This window comes from Bos taurus, chromosome 1 (assembly GCF_002263795.3).
Source record: "Bos taurus isolate L1 Dominette 01449 registration number 42190680 breed Hereford chromosome 1, ARS-UCD2.0, whole genome shotgun sequence".
In the NCBI taxonomy this organism is placed as follows: domain Eukaryota; kingdom Metazoa; phylum Chordata; class Mammalia; order Artiodactyla; family Bovidae; genus Bos; species Bos taurus.
The window spans coordinates 33,971,217-33,989,403 of NC_037328.1; the positions used below are offsets into that span (position 1 = coordinate 33,971,217).

At 35.5% G+C, this 18,187-nt stretch overlaps 1 protein-coding gene across 5 annotated transcripts in view; it reads left to right on the forward strand.

The window, feature by feature from the left end:
* The window catches only part of CADM2 (cell adhesion molecule 2), a 1,275,593-nt gene that overhangs the window by 1,144,058 nt on the left and 113,348 nt on the right, over positions 1–18,187 (forward strand). For all 5 annotated transcript variants that reach the window (XM_059887610.1, XM_059887613.1, XM_059887602.1 and 2 more), the window contains one exon: positions 17,880–18,058. In XM_059887610.1, the coding sequence (XP_059743593.1) occupies positions 17,880–18,058 (179 nt within the window). The remainder of the gene's footprint in view (positions 1–17,879; positions 18,059–18,187) is intronic.

The following is an 18,187-nucleotide window of genomic DNA, read 5'->3' on the forward strand; positions in this document are numbered from 1 at the left end:
ATACTTCAGATTTAAAAACTGGATTGCATTATGTCCGACTCTCTGCAATCCCATGGATTGTAGCCTGCCAGGCTTCTTTGTCAATGGAACTTTCCAGGCAAGAATACTGGAGTGGGTTGCCATTTCCTACTCTAGGGGATCTTCTCGACCCCGGGAATGAACTCATGTCTCTTGTGTTTCCGGCATTGGCAGGTGGATTCTTTACCACTTGTGCCACCAGGGAAGCCTAAAAATCCTTTTTAAAAGCCAAAAATACAATGGAAAAATAATATTGGGCTGGCCAAAAAGTTTGTTTGGGTTTTTTCCATAAGCTATTACAGAAAAATATGAATGAAATAGAATAGGAAAAGAACAAGCTTTTATTTCTTGTACGTATGCTTATGCGTCATGTAAAGTTGTAAAATATATTTTTTCCTGTAGGATTTGAAAAATGTTACGTTAACCCCAACTATGGTGAAACTGGGTCTTGGGGACATTCAGGAAAACAACAAGCTAAATCCTGATCATTTTAGCTCCTCTAAAACTATCAGTACACACAAATGTGTGTTCTAACTGAAGAGATCTTAGCTCCAAAAAACCAACTGAATGGCACTAAGTATGTTGTGATTAATAATGCAGAAAAATTTCATCCTTTGAGAAGGATTTCATTCAAATGATTAAAATATACTTGCAAATGTTTTCATCTTAAATTTCAATTATCTCCAGCATTTACTTACATGGAGGATTTAATTCCCCAGTTACCAGATAAATGATGTGCACTTTTACTTTTCCAAGACCATTGGTTTTAATATTAGCAAAGAAATAAGTCATGGAGCAGAAGCAGTTCTGTAATGGTGACACAGTGTTTAACATAAGTATTAGATCTTATAAGGTTAATTAGCACAATTTTATAGTAGTGAAAGTAATGGATTGTAAAGTAACTCTTATACGGAAAATAGGACCCTCTCACTGCAACATGCCCTTTAATCTGAATGATTTTCACACATCTGACTGAATAGAATGCTTACGGATACATTTCATATGGTATTAAATTGATTTTATACTGTACACAGATTGAGAAAGTGACAGATTCTGAGAAACTCAGACTCATAAGTTCTTGATTTAAACAACATGAAAATGTTCCAAAGTCTGTCTTAGTCAAAGGAAGTTTCTAGGAATGATTAAGTTTCAAAGACATTGACTATTTTCTTAAGAAAATATATTTTTTAAATATCATAGTGATTTTAAGCTTAATATACATAAACAGAGGGGCTTATTATTGTTTGGATGAGGGAATGAATGTTTACTCAAGATTTCTTGATCTTTTAACCAGGAATTAATATTCTGTGTTTACCAAAGCGGGGGAAAAAATGTTAAGTGTAGATAAGGGATTGGTAATTGTTTTGCTTTAGCACAAAGTCCTTGAGAGATTAGCTTAAGCATTTATCACAATTTTGAATATTTTTCCTTCAGTGCTAAAATCTGTCACTTCTTTAGGACCATAGCAATCTTATCTTTTCTGGGGATAATCTTTTATTTGTTGTGCCACAAGTTGTCTGGAATTATACAGTTTATACTGTGAATTCTCTGTTTCTCAAAAGTGTTACAATAATTATTAGTGAACACTACCTTATCAGTAAAAAGTGGTCCAGGATTTCACAAGCACTCTAAAAAAATGCCATTATTTTCAAGTTGTCTAAAGAGCACTTAGCTCTTGCATATAGGTTATTTTCTATTTCTACTGCAAGCCTCTAAACTTGTAGGCAAGAAGTACCTTAAAAAATCAGAAATAAGTATCATATGCTCAGATTAATCAGGATGGAAGAAATCCGTTTTATATTTTCTCTTGAGATTTTAAGTCTAATGATGAAGTTAACATTGATGATATTGTCCCATCTACACTGAATCTTTAATGTAATGATACTCCTCCTACTTGACACTATACTAGTACAATCATTGATTTCCAGAATTTACATGAGTAGATACATTCAGAATCAGACTTTCAACTTGCAATTTAATGAAACAAGCAGGCTGGATTTTCTGCTTCAAACGGACTTCATTCGTCACCGCATTAAACACCTTTGACCCTACCAGGCAGAAATACCGATGATGATTTTTGAAAGGGGACTTCGTTGTTGAGCCTTTCAACAGGAATCACTGGGATTCTCAAACTGCAATAGAAGGGAAAAATTGCTTTTCATAGAAAAGAATTTTTCAACTATGGGAAATATGTTTATTCTGAGCAAGAATTAAGGGTTATATCAGGGATATAACAAGAGATTGAAGAACACACCCAGAGATGTCTAAAATCAAAAGAGAGTAGAGACCAATGAAGAAGAAAGCTACAGAACCCTTTTACTCTTTCTCTCTCTCTCTCACACATGCACAAATACACAAGGACATATTTATTAAATGAGATGCAGATAACTTCAACAAGCTAGAAGTACAATGGAAATTTACATATTTTAAGGAGAAGCAGTTAAAGAATTTTCTTTAACTGTGTAATTTCAAGTCATTTTTTTTTCATTTTTTTTCCCTCTTTGCTTACTGTACTATTCCAGCCCTAAATATTTGAAATGTTAGGACAGAACCAGCTTAACAGTTGATGATACCAGCTGTATCAAAATATAGATTTTGCAAAAATAAATATTTAAAATATTATGTTAAAGAGTTAGAAAAGGCTGAAATGTGTAGATATAATATTTTAGTCATTTATGATAATTCTTGAGGCATATTTCCACATATCAGAAAAACAAAACTATTTTTTTAGTCATGAAATTCTCAAAGACCCAGTAATGAAATTTATTTTGCTTTAAAATCACCTTTCATTGCTCTTCGTGTGCATTCTTCCATGATAATTTCAAGAACAGTATTTTTAAAACAAGCCATTCACCTTCTCATTCTTTTTTTTTTTTTTTCAATTAGTTTAGATGTTCTGACAGAGAAGATAGAAAAGTTGGGTTCATTAGGGCTGATAACCAGTTAACTACCATGGATGGGAAAGGAAAAAAAGTATTAATAGCATAGTAATACTAATGAAAGACAGAGGTAAAATTAGGAAGGGATCGGAAAATAAAGGTAAATGGTGGGCTCAGTAGTTAGGATTGGAGGCTTTGATGATGAGCTGAATAGTGAGCTGAAAAGATGGGAGGTCGAGATTGAAAAAACTGAAAAATATAAGGAAGTGAAGGAATGATAATGACAAAGTTTAGTGCAGGGTTATGGCTGAGTAGTGCTAACAAAAGATTATTGGAAATGAGAAGTTTTTGGGGAACTGAGAGGTCAAGATATTGGATGTGATATAAATGTAAGTATGTAGGTCAATGAATATTTAAAGAAATTCTTTTTCATTCCTATGACATCAGTCTCTTGTGACTTCTCTCAGACATACTGGATTTCATTCTCTCTTTTCTCATTTCCTAAATAAAAGTATTCTAATGTATCTGGTAAATCTGCTCTTTTGTGTTCTTTCCTCAGCTTGGACACTTGCTTGGCTCCAATCTCTCTATAAAAAAACTCCAATCCTGCCCTAAGATCGAATTTCCAATTTCTCATTCCCTTATTGCTGGATGGATATGCATTTCTTAACTTTCTTCTAGCACTGAATTTAGCTTTTCTCATATGGCGCTCCAGTGATAAAGAATCGTCTTGCCAAAGCAGGAGACATAAGAGACCCAGGTTCAATCCTTGGGCCAGGAAGATACCCTAGAAAAGGAAATGGTAACCCACCCTAATATTCATGGGTGGAAAATTCCATGGACAAAGGAGCCTGGCAAGATGCAGACCCTGTGTTCACAAAGAGTCAGACAGGGCTTATGACTAAACAACAAAATAACAAATGAAATCATCAACTTTTCCTTTCTGCTGTACCTGTTTGTTTCCAATCTGGTTTGTTTTGCTAGTTTGTCATTTATTTGATTAGTTGGGTGATCGTGCATTGTTATTTTTTTTCCTATTTAGGACTAGAATTGTTCTTATGATACAGATTAGACTCTATGAAGAGAGTTTCTCCTCTTTTTTCATTCAGTTGTTTAGTTGCTCAGTTGTGTCTGACTCTGAGACCCCATGGACTGCAGAACACGAGGCTGCCCTGTCCACCACCAACTCCCAGAGCTTGTTCAAACTCATGTCCATGAAGTTGGTGATATCATCCAACCATTTCATTCTCTGTCATCCCCTTCTCCTGTCTTCAATCTTTCCCAGCATCAGTGTTTTTCCAATGAGCCGGTTCTTTGCATCATGTGGTCAAAGTATTGGAGCTTCAGCTTCAGCATCAGTCCTTCCAATGAATATTCAGGACTGATTTCCTTGAGGATTGACTGGTTAGATTTCTTTGCAGTCCAAGGGACTCTCAAGAGTCTTCTCCAACACCACAGTCCAAAAGCATCAATTCTTTGGCACTCAGCTTTCTTTATGGTCCAACTCTCACATCCATATAGGACTACTGGAAAAACCATAGCTTTGACTAGATGGACCTTTGTCAGCAAAGTAAAATCTATGCTTTTAATATGCTATCTAGGTTGGTCATAGCTTTTTTCTAAGGAGCAGGCGTCTTTTAATTTCATGGCTGCAATCACCATCTGCAGTGATTTTGCTGCTGCTAAGTCACTTCAGTCATGCCCGACTCTGTGTGACCCCATAGATGGCAGCCCACCAGGCTCCCCCGTCCCTGGGATTCTCCAGGCAAGAATACTGGAGTAGGTTGCCATTTCCTTCTCCAATGCATGAAAGTGAAAAGTGAAAGTGAAGTCGCTCAGTCGTGTCCGACCCTTATCGACCCCATGGACTGCAGCCTACCAGGCTCCTCCATCCATGGGATTTTCTAGGCAAGGGTACTGGAGTGGGGTGCCATTGCCTTCTCCACAGTGATTTTGGAGCCCCCCCAAATAAAGTCTGTCACTGTTTTCATTGTTTTCCCATCTATTTGTCATGAAATGATGAGACTGGATGCCATGATCTTAGTTTTTTGAATGTTGAGTTTTAAGTCAGCTTTTTCACTCTCCTCTTTCACTTTCATCACGAAGCTCTTCAGTTCCTCTTTGCTTTCTGCCATAAGGGTGGTGTCATTTGCATATCTACGGTTATTGCTATTTCTCTTGGCAATCTTGATTCCAGCTTGTGCTAGATCCAGCCCAGCATTTCACATGATGCACTCTGCATATAAGTCAAATAAGTAGGGTAACTATATACAACCTCGACCTACTCCTTTCCCCATTTGAAACCAATCCATTGTTTCATGTCTGGTTCTAATTGTTGCTTCTTGACCTGCGTACAGCTTTCTCAGGAGGCAGGTAAGGTGGTCTGGTATTCCCATCTCTTTCAGAATTTTCCACAGTTTATTGTGATCCACATAGTCAAAGGCTTTGGAATAGTCAATAAAGCAGAAATAGATGTTTCTGGAACTCTCTTGCTTTTTTGATGATTGACTGGATGTCGGCAATTTGATCTCTGGTTCCTGTCCCTTTTCTAAATCCAGCTTGAACATCTGGAAGTTCATGGCTCACATCCTGTTGAATCCTGGCTTGGAGAATTTTGAGTATTACTTTGCTGGCATGTGAAATGAGTGCAATTGTGCAGTAGTTTGAGCATTCTTTGGCATTGCCTTTCTTTGGGATTGGAATGAAAACTGATCTTTTCCAGTCCTGTGGCCACTGCTGAGTTTTTCAAATTTTCTGACATATTGAGTGCAGCACTTTAATAGCATTATCTTTTAGGTCTTGAAATAGCTCAGCTGAAATCCCATCACCTCCACTAGCTTTGTTTTTAGTGATGCTCCCTTAAGCCCACTTAACATCAGATTCCTAGATATCTGGCTCTAGGTGATTGATCACACCATCGTGGTTATCTGGGTCATTAACATATTTTTTGTATAGTTCTTCTGTGTATTCTTGCCACCTTTTCTTAATATCTTCTGCTTCTGTTAGATCCATTCTGTTTCTGTCCTTTATTGTGCCCATCTTTGCATGAAAATCTTCCTTGGTATGTCTAATTTTCTTGAAGAGATCTCTAGTCTTTCTTATTGTTTTCTTCTATTTCTTTGCATTGATCATTGAGGAAGGCTTTCTTATCTCTCTTTGCTATTCTTTGGGACTCTGCATTCAGATGGATATAGCTTTCATTTTCTCATTTGCTGTTAGCTTCTCTTCTTAGCTATTTGTAAGGCCTCCTCAGACAACCATTTTGCCTTTTGCATTTCTTTTTCTTGGGGATGCTCTTGATCATCACCTCCTGTATAATGTCTGGAACCTCTTTCTGTAGTTCTTCAGGCACTCTGTCTATCAAATCTAATCCCTTGAATCTATTTCTCACTTCCACTGTATAACTGTAAGAGATTTGATTTAGGTCATACCTGATTGGTCTAGTGGTTTTCCCTACTTTCTTCAACTTAAGTCTGACTTTGCAATAAAGCATTCATGATCTGAGCCACAGTCAGCTCCTGGTCTTATTTTTTCTGACTGTATAGAGCTTCTCCATCTTCAGCTGCAAAGAATATAATCAATCAGAATTCAGTATTGACCATCTGGTGATGTCCATGTGTAAAGTCATCTCTTGTGCTGTTAGAAGAGGGTGTTTGCTATGACCAGTGTGTTCTCTTGGCAAAATTATGTTAGCCTTTGCACTGCTTCATTTTGTACTCCTAGGCCAAACTTGCCTGTTACTCCAGGCATCTCTTGACTTCCTACTTTTGCTTTCCAGTCCCCTATGATGTAAAGGAGATATTTTGGGGGTGTTTGTTCTAGAAGGTCTTGTAAGTCTTCATAAAACTGTTAAACTTCAGCTTCTTCAGCATTAGTGGTTGGGGCATAGATTTGGATTTCTCTTATATTGCATGGTTTGCCTTGGAAATGAACAGAGCTCATTCTGTCATTTATGAGATTGCACCCAAATACTGCATTTGGACTCTTCTCTTGACTTTGAGGGCTACTCCATTTCTTCTAAGGGATTCTTACCCACAATAGTAGGTATAATGGTCATCTGAATTAAATTTACTCTTTCCAGTCCATTTTAGTTCACTGATTCCTCAAATGTCTTTTCATTTACACCATATATTTTCTGGTTCCAAAAAGTTATGTTTATTTTCCCAAAGGCTCTCCTATTTTATCCTATTATTGTGTGTTTTCCTTTATTATTATTCCAAAATTATGTAAAACTTTGTTTTCTATCTTCAGAACTCTGTATACTGTCTCTTCATTGAATTTTTCTTTTTCTGATATTTCACACTGGTATATTTAAAGAAATTAATAATTTTAATCAGATATATTATTTGATAACATAGATATCTCCTATCAGAAATATTTAGTTCTTAAAAGCCTTAACAAAGTATTTTTATTTTTTATGAATATCTGGATTCTTCCACATGATACTCAAAGACAGGGTTGAGTGTCAGGCTAACTAATGTACCATTCTAAATGTATTGTGTTTTTAACCTGCACATTTCTATTCCAAACTTTTCTGTTTCTTTGCTTTTTTTCGCCCTCCTCTTTATGATCAGAATTTTCTCTACCACATTTCATTTTGTCTCTCATATTAGTGGCACCATCAGTCTTCTGGTCTAATACTAAAATAATACTTTTTCATGTTTAGCTTTATATCCTATTAACTTTGTCTTGGACTAAGCTTCTTAGCATATTTGATCCTATTCCTTAATATCAACTTACATCTTGGCTTTTGATTTTATTACTTCCAACTTAGTCATTACATCAAGCACTTTTAATTTTGCCCTTTCTTAATTTGTTATCTTAGCCAATAACAATATCACCTATTAACTCTATACTCTTTCCTGGAATTCACCATATTTAAATTAATCTCTTCAACAATATGGCCCCTGGAAGGCAAGTATCCTAACTAGGATTCTGACTGCTCTTAAGTTGGCATCTTCCATTTTAAACACTTAAAAATCCTACTGTAATTTAAGACATGAATCAAGAGCTATATCTTTCATAAAGCCTGTTGCAGTACAGTGCTGTTAATACAGATATGATGAATCTTTATTATGTTTTATAACTCATTTATGCCACTTACTATGCCCTGCCAAATATTATGCTTGATTATACATATCTTATATAAACTACTAAAATATAAATCATAGAGAACAGATATTATTTTATTTTCTGTATATCCCTCATAATTCCTGGTTTAAAACTTGCACTGATTTGTTTATGGATCCTTATTAGATAATAATTGTGCAAATTTATGAAGTAACTAGTCAAGAATATGTAGGCATATTTTAATTAACAACAATAAAAATATTCATTGATTTCTTATGTGTGTTAAGATATAAGTGTAAGAGTACGACATTTTCTGGTAATTAAACCCTTCGAGACTCATTGAAGATTACTATAAGCATGTCTGAAGTTTTGTTTTGCCTTAAGCAAAACCATATCTAGGAAGACAGACACATAAGTTTTTCATCGATTATGTTTTTAAAATGAACCTCAATTGTGACAAGTAAAACATTCAAAGTTAAGATGGCTAATAGTAAAAGTTATTTGATGTTTTAAGAACTGCTCCCTTGAAAAGTATAAAATCAATATATGAAAAAAAAAAAAAGAAAACAAATTTCATTATGATTAAGTTGCACAACAATGAAATCTGAGGAAAAATCACAGCTTGATGTATTCTCCAAAGGCCTAGATCTATATTTTTACAATAATTAAGAATATGCCTTTGAATAAATACAAAAAGTTACTTACAAACTATGTTCAGAAACACCTTGTTTGATCCTCAGTAACAAAATAACTCTTTATGTATCTTTAAATTTGAAATGATCAGCATAATGAATAACTCCATAAGTAACCCTTTTCGATTTCTTAGTTTATATACCATGTCCTTTGCCTCCAACTGAGACTCACTATAAAATTATAGTTTGAAGCAGTTTCACAGCTTCAAGAAAGGCTACTCCTTGAACTTCCTTTGTGTTTATATTTTAAATTTTAAAAAAGGATGAAACAACCCCAGCTTCTAACTGTTTTAATATTTTCTTTTTGTCTTTCTCTTCACTTGGTTGACATAGTTTGACTGAGGTTTATGAATGTAATCACCATGTACCCAACAGAGATTATCTGGGCTAGATTTTTCTCAGAATACTCCCTATAGGAATCCAATAAAATGAAAATTCTAAACTTGAACCCAATTCCGAACCCACTTGTTGATTAATTTGCATTTAATTTGTCTCCTTCCAGTTCTTTAAAAATTTGATAGCATGAATACTGTGGTTTTAAAAACAGACTCTGTGGTATAATTTCTTGATTAAAAAGTTTATTTAAAGCAGAAAAAAAGAATCAAGATGTTTATATAACTCTCACTACCTTCTTTTGCATTAGGGTAAAAATATGATAAGAATTAGAGGGTAATTAGGCTTTAAATAAAACCCATATTATTGACGCTTCAATCACATTTACTGCCACCTGTGGAATTTCTAAACTGAAATAAAAGCATCAGTCATCTTCATGTGCCATAAAAGTGCATAAGGTCCCAAGTTATTAACTATGCATTCATGTTTTGTCTTATATTAAAGGAAGTGCAAGATATATGTAATATTAGTATGTAATTTCTTTCCTTTTCTTTGAACCAGAACAAGAAATTTACTTGAATGCTATTATAGTGACTTTTGTTTGTTTGTTTTTGCTTTCATCTAGAAAAAGTAAGTTAATTTTTATAAGATTAATTTTAAATTTAGAACCCAACATGCATTGTGCTTTTGGAGGAAAAGTCACTGTAGAATTCAAGGGGGATATAGCCATTTGGGAAAAAGAAGATATCAGAGCATATATCAATTCCAAAATAGGAAGATATATTACTACTGTCCACTTTTTAAATTTTTGTTTGTTTTTTTATTTTACTGGGTCTTCATTGCTGTGTGGGCTTTCTCTAGTTGTGGTGATTGCAGAGAATCACCTTTTAGTTGCAATGTGTGGGGCTCCTCCTGTTGCAGAACATGGGGTTTAGGGTGCACAGACTTCAGAAGCCGTGGCACATGGGCTCAGTAGTTGTGGCTCCTGGGCTCTAGAGAACGAGCATAATAGTCATGGTGCAGGGTGCTTAGCTGCTCTGCTCCATGGCATATGGAATCTTCCTGGATCAGAAATTGAACCCATGTGTCTTGCACTGGCCCGTGGACTCTTTACCACTGAGTTACCAAGGAAGACTCCACCCTCCATCCAAATTTGTAAGGATATTAAAATTCTTTCCTTAGAAGATCTGTATTGTGGGATGGATAGTTCTATAACTGAACTGCTTATTCTTTATTCTTTTTGAGCATTAAAAGGAAAAATGGGAGCTTTGAAGGCAAAACTCATCAATAGACTCAGCAATAGGTATTCTCATCAATACCTATGGAGTGAATGAGTCCATGTACTGTTGGGAGAGTTAGAGGGATTGTTACTGTGGCATAACTTTACAGAATAAATATCTGAATGACTACCTCAAGAGTTTGGGTGGATATTAGTAATCATGTTTATATCAAGGTCAAATATTAAATAAAGCAGTAGTCTGAGAAAGTTGTGGCAATTCCTTCCAACACTAATCTATAAATAAGGAATTGTTAAAGATATGAGATTCTCCTATTCAGTTCATTTCTTTTCAGTTACTCAGTCGTGCCCGACTCTTTGCGACCCCATGAATTGCAGCACACCAGACCTCCCTGTCCATCACCAACTCCTAGAGTTCAGCCAAACTCATGTGCATAGAGTCGGTGATGCCATCCAGTGATCTCATCCTTTGTCGTCCCCTTCTCCTCCTGCCCCCAATCCCTCCCAGCATCAGAATCTTTTCCAATGAGTCAACTCTTCTTATGAGGTGGCCAAAGTATTGGAGTTTCAGCCTCAGCCTGTCTTTCCAATAAACACCCAGGACTGATCTTTAGGAGGGACTGGTTAGATCTCCTCACAGTTCAAGGGACCCTCAAGAGTCTTCTCCAACACCACAGTTCAAAAGCATCAATTCTTCAGTGCTCAGCTTTCTTCACAGTCCAACTCTCACATCCATACATAACAACTGGGAAAACCATGGCCTTGACTAAACAGACCTTTGTTGGCAAAGTAATCTCTCTGCTTTTCAATATGCTATCTAGGTTGGTCATAACTTTCCTTCCAAGGAGTAAGCATCTTTTAATTTCATGGCTGCAGTCACCATCTGCAGTGATTTTGGAGCCCAGAAAAATAAAGTCTGATAATGTTTCCACTGTTTCCCCATCTATTTGCCATGAAGTGATGGGACCAGATGCCATGATCTTCGTTTTCTGAATGTTGAGCTTTAAGCCAACTTTTTCACTCTCCTCTTTCACTTTCATCAAGAGGCTTTTTAGTTCCTCTTCACTTTCTGCCATAAGGGTGGTGTCATCTGCATATCTCAGGTTATTGATATTTCTCCCGACAATCTTAGATATCTACAAAACAAAATAGTGAATTAATAAAAGATTTTTAAAAATCTATTGAGGTAAAAGCAAGTTAATAAGACTTTAGAGTACAATATAGTAAATATACAATCATATTTGGTTCCTTTTTTTTAAAACTAATTTTCTTGCTATTTTTCTTCTTGCCCTAGGAAGAAACTGCTACACAGCTATATTTAGGGGTAAGAAGAAAAACAAACATCTTTTGAGACCTATAGATTTGGTAGACAGAACACAGATCTAACTTTATCTCATATGAAAATTTTCAACTTTTAATTGAAAGTTAATTGCTTTGAAAGGGGCAACGCTCCGGATTGAGGATGTTAATATTCTTACTGTGGAGTTATACGTGTGGAGTTACACAGTGTTATCTGATGCCTGATACTGTGTCACCGTCCTGTGACTCCTGGTGTCTGCCTCCTACTCTTTCTCAGCTTTATCCCAGAGTAACTGTAGACTGGAACCACTTTTTAAATGATCTCCTTTGGTCTCCTGAACAGCAGGGAAGATTTTTATTCCTTTGCAGCAAGAAACTCAATCATTTCTAGGTTCCAATTAGAGAAAGCCTAGGGGTTCTTTTTATTAAGATGAAACACAAATTGTATCAAGACTTGCTAAACCACTTAATATTTTTATAGTGATATTAAGTAGCTTGAGCATTTTAAGTACTAATTCGAATATGTGTAGGCTATTTTTAATTGATGCATAAACTCTAACCTCCATTTTGTTAAAATTTCATTTTATGGTGTTAACTTTTTTTTTTTGCCACCTTGAAGATTTATGATACAGTGTATGATAGAGAATCCTGCAATGTTCGGTGTCAGCAGTGACTTATACTGCTAGAATCTCCTGGAACTCTTTGTCCAGGTGTTGTTCATTATTTCCTAAATGGGAGAATTATCTTTTTTAGAAGAAAACTTTTAAATAGTAACAATGAATAATTTTTCTAGATCTTTATTTTAAAGACAAATTTAAAATATATATATAAATTTAATTACATATTTACAGGCCAATATATTTAAGATGTGATTTCAAGCTTACAAACACTAACAGAGAAAAAATTATGACAGTTTGGATTTGGGGAGTATAATTTATTTATGGAAATGCATAGGTATGTGTGTACAATTATCAGTGTGGTTAAAAATTCCAACTTATACATTAAGAAAGCATTGCCTCTTAATATAAAATACTTCTGTTGAGCAGTATTTTAAAGATTAATTTTCTAAAATTCAAATTATCCTTAATGTAGCCATTATTTTAATGTTGGTCTTATGTGGCTTTGTAGAAAGGACACAGTTTCTAATTATTTGTTATATGCAGTAAGTCACAATTTTATTGTGCCAGCTTTTTTCTTCAAAGAATGTTACGGATGAGAATGGTTCAAGATTTTCCCGTCCATCAGTTTTAAAATAAGAATTAGCAAATTAAAATAGCAACAATAAAATGTGGGATATATGAAGAAAGTTGAGAAGTATTCAGGTTTGACTTTAATTAAAGATGCTATCATAATAAGTTGTCTATATAACTGGATGATGACATAAATTAGTGTATTATTCTAACGTTTTTGGAGAACAAGTTTTTATTAAAAGACTAAGTGATTTTTCATCACATTGCTGATTTGCTTATTTTAATACAATTTACAATATTTATTATTGTTTCGCAACTTTTGTCTTTTTTGTGAAAGTTTACAAAATAAAAAAATATTCTTCATCTTAGAAAAGCTGCCAGGGTCATAGGCACCACTATCAAGACCTCAGTTCAGTTCAGTTCAGTTCAGTCGCTCAGTCGTGTCCAACTCTTTGCAACCCCATGAATCGCAGGACGCCAGACCTCCCTGTCCATCATCAACTTCTGGAGTTCACTCAAACTCATGTCCATCAAGTCGGTGATGCCATCCAGCCATCTCATCCTCTGTCGTCCCCTTCTCCTCCTGCCCCCAATCTCTCCCAGCATCAGAGTCTTTCCCAATGAGTCAACTCTTCGCATCAGATGGCCAAAGTATTGGAGTTTCAGCTTTAGCATCATTCCTTCCAAAGAAATCCCAGGGCTGATCTCCTTTAGAACGCACTGGTTGGGTCTCCTTGCAGTCCAAGGGACTCTCAAGAGTCTTCTCCAACACCACAGTTCAAAAGCATCAATTCTTCGGCGCTCAGCCTTCTTCACAGTCCAACTCTCACATCCATACATGACCACTGGAAAAACCATAGCCTTGACTAGACGGACCTTTGTTGGCAAAGTAATGTCTCTGCTTTTCAATATGCTATGTAGGTTGGTCATAACTTTTCTTCCAAGGAGTAAGCATCTTTTAATTTCATGGCTGCAGTCACCATCTGCAGTGATTTTGGAGCCCCCCAAAATAAAGTCTGACACTGTTTCCACTGTTTCCCCATCTATTTGCCATGAAGTGATGGGACCAGATGCCATGATCTTCGTTTTCTGAATGTTGAGTTCTATTAATAAATATATTCACAACAACAAAACTGAAGTTCAGTTTTTCACCAAAATAAACAAATAATTAAAGCTTTTTCAAAAATAATTTCCAATGGTAGGATAAAATTATGTTTAAAGTTGAAAATTTTGACATGGAAGAACTAGGAAAATATTCATCATGTTAGAATACACGGGGTAGTGGACAAAGCATTGACTGTGCAGTCAGACCAGGCTTTGAATGCATCTCTGATGTTCTATATTAGTATCTGCATTACATTTTTAAAAAACCTTGTTCTTATGAGGATTATAGAAACTACGTAAAGTAACTAGGATCACTACCATTATCAAACACAGTGATGGATACTAATAATTATTTCTGTTAGTAATTATGTAAGAATGAAATCTTTGAAGACAAATTCGTGATTCATTTATCTTTTCTTCCCTAAAAGCAGATTTTGAGAATTCTTTGCAAGTATTTGATTAAAGGCTAACTGTCCATTTCTGTGAGCTCAGGTTTTTTAGATTCCACACATAAATGAAGTCACATAGTAGCTGTCTTTCTCTGTCTGACTTTTTCACTTAGCATAATGCCCTCAAGTTTCATCCATATTGTTACAAGGGTCAGAATTTCTTTCTTTATGAATGACTGAATAATATTCCATTACATTTGTAATTTATTTTCTTTATTTTTGTAACTATTCACGTATCTTTTATTTTGCACTTAGGGCCCTCCCTGTCCCCTGTGCTTTCTTTATTCATTCATTTGTCAGTGGATAGTTAGGTTGGGTTTATGACTTGGTTATTGTGAACAGTGCTAAAATGAATATGAGTGCAGATATCTCTTTAAAATAGTGATTTCTTTTCCTTTGGATATATACCAACAAGTAGAATCACTGGATCATCTGGTAGTTCTATCTTTAGTTTTTTGATGAATCTCCTGTGTTGTTGCTTAGTCACTTAGTATTGTCCATCTTCTTTTGCAATCCTATGAACTATAGCCCACCAGGCTCCTCTGCACCTGGGATTTCCCAGGCAAGAATACTGGAGTGGTTTGCCACTTCTTCTCCAGGAGATCTTTCTGACCAGGGACTGAACCCACATCTCCTGCATTGGCAGGCAGATTCTTTACCACTGAACCACCAGGGAAGCCCCTGAGGAATGACCTTACTATTTTTTATAGTGGCTGCACCAATTTATATTCCCACTAATGATGTAGGAGGGTTTCCTTTTCCCATATCCTCCTCAACAATTATTATTTCTTGTCTTTATGAAGATAGCCATGTAAGTGTTATCTCATTCAGGCTTTGATTTGCATTTCCCTGTTTATTAATGATGATGAACATTTCTTCATGTACCTGTTGTCCATTTGTATGTTTGCTTTGGAAAAATATCTCCCAGTTCTCTATTTTTAATCAGGTCATTTTTTGTTATTGACTTGTGTAAGTTATTTCTTTATTTTGGATATTTACTCTTTATCTTATTTACCTACACATAATAGTTGCAAATAACTTCCCTCTTTCCATAGGTTGCTTTTCATTTTTTAAGTGGTTTATTTTGCTATGCTGAAGCTTTTTAATTTAGAGTGTTCCCATGTGTTTATTTATTTATTTTTTTTATTTTGTTGCCCTTGCTTTTGGTGTTAAATCCAAAAAAAAATCATCACCAAGATCAATGTCAAGGATCTTCTTTCCTGTTTTAGGTTTCCAGTTTTACATTCAAGTGTTTAACACATTTTGAGTTGACTTTTATAATGTAAAACAGAGGCCCAGTTTTATTCTTTTGTATGTGGCTATTCAGTTTTTCCAGCTGCATTTACTGAAGAGACTGCCTTTTTTGCACAGAATATTCCTGCTTCTTTTGTAAAAAATTAAATGACTATATATGCGTGACTTTATTTTTGAGTTTTCTATTCCATTGATCTATGGGTCTGTATTTTTACCAATATCATACTGTTTTAATTACTACATCTTTGAAATATCATTTGAAATCAGGAACTGTGAAACCTCCAGCTTTTTTCCCCTTTCTCAAGATTACTTGCCTGCTGCTATGGCTAAGTCGCTTCAGTCGTGTCCGACTCTGTGTGACCCCATAGACGGCAGCCCACCAGGCTCCCCCGTCCCTGGGATTCTCCAGGCAAGAACACTGGAGTGGGTTGCCATTTCCTTCTCCAATGCATGAAAGTGAAAAGTGAAAGTGAAGCTGCTTGGTCGTGTCCGACCCTCAGCGACCCCATGGACTGCAGCCTTCCAGGCTCCTCCATCCATGGGATTTTCCAGGCAAGAGTACTGGAGTGGGATGCCACTGCCTTCTCTGGATTACTTGCCTATTTGGGGCTTTTTGTTGTTCCATACATATTTTAGGATTGTTTGTCATTTTTATATGAAAAGTTGCCATTAGAATTTTGATAAAGATTACATTAAATTTGCAGATTGCTTAGGGTACAATGGACTTTTAATACTAATTCTTTCAATCTATGAGCACAGATTATTTTTCTATTTATTTGTCCTCTTCAGTTTCTTTCATTAATATCTTATAGTTTTCAGTGTATAGATCTTTCACTTTCTTGGTCAGGTTTTCTTTGTAAGTATTTTATTCTTTTTGATGCAATTGTAAAATAGGTTGTTTTCTTAATTTCTGTTTCCAATGTTTCATTGATAGCATTTATAAATGTAATTGATTTTTGTATATTCATATTGTATCTTGTAACTTTAAATTCATTTATTAGTTTTAGCAGTTCTTTCAGTGGAATTTTTAGAGTTTCCTATGTTTAGTTGCTAAGTCATGTCTAAGTCTTTGTGACCCCATGTGGCCCACCAGACTCCTCTGTGCATGGGATTCTCCAGGCAAGAATACTGAAGTGGGTTATATTTCCTTCTCTAATATGTGTTCTCATGTCATCTGCAAATGAAGACAGTTTTACTTCTTCATTTCCGACTTGGTTGTCTTTTATTTATTTTCCTGCTTAAGTGCTATGGCTAGGAATCCCAGTACAATGTTGAATAAAAGTGGCTGGAGGCAGGGGTAGGGGTCGGGGAAATGGGTGAAGATGGTTTAAAGGTACAAAATTTCAATTATAAGATAAGTTCTGAGTATATAATGTATAGTATGCTGACTGTAATTAATAATATTTGATCATAAAAGGTATTAAGAGAGTAGATCTTAAAAGTTCTCATCAAAATAAAAAAATTATAACTATGTGAGGTGATGGGTATTAAGTAAATTTATTGTGGCAATCACATTTCAACATTTATATATATATATATCAAATCATTATTCTGTGTACCTTAAACTAGTTTAATGTTATGTGTCAATTATATCTCAATAAAACTAAGGCAAATAAAAAGAGTACTTTCAGGAATAAAAGCCTCTAGGGACATGAGAAAATAAGAAAGGTAAGAGGGAGAAGTTTCAGGTGGTTTCAGGCAAAGTTGTGCCATTATGGTGGCCCCAAATGCAAAGGTATAATTCCAGGTACTTCTGTGGAAGTCTGCTCCAATAGCCCAAAGGCAGTCTTCCAGAAGCCAGTAGGTACGAACGATTTAGCCACAGAATCTGGTCCCAGGACCTGTAGTCTATTGGTGACTACTCTAATGATTCCACTAATTAGTTCCTTAATATATCTCTCTTTTGTTAAGGAGAAAAGAATTAAATTATAATTGTTATATCTCCAAATCTTCTGAGTGAGTGTATTATGGTTCTTTTGGTGTCTTATAGAAGTTAGCAGGGCTTCCCTGGTGGCTCAGATGGTAAAGAATCTGCCTGCAATGTGGGACACCTGGGTTCTATCCCTGGGTTGGGAAGATCCCCTGGAGAAGAGCATGGCAACCCACTCCAGTGTTCTTGCCTGGAAAATCCCATGCACAGAGGAGCCTGGTGTGCCACAGTCCATGGGGTCACAAAGAGTCAACACGACTGAATGACTAAGTACAGCATAGCACAGAAATTAGCAAGCACATTGCTATCCACAAAATGGGTGTTAAATAGAAACTGTTTGATTTATTTGAGTCACATGTAACATTTCGTATATATATATTTTTTTCTTTTTTTTTTTGTCTATATGTATGTTTAAATCCAATAGGCCAGAACCTGTTTTGTGGACAAAGGATGGTGGAGAATTACCAGATCCTGACCGAATGGTTGTGAGTGGTAGGGAGCTAAACATTCTTTTCCTCAACAAAACGGATAATGGTACATACCGATGTGAAGCTACAAATACTATTGGCCAAAGCAGTGCAGAGTACGTTCTCATTGTACATGGTGAGTACCTTTTTGACATTATTATGCATGTAAGAATGAATGACCTGAAAAACTGCTAAAATATATCAAAATCTTTATAATACTAAACACATTTAAACAGGTTTTCATTTTCTTTCAGAAGAACTTCTC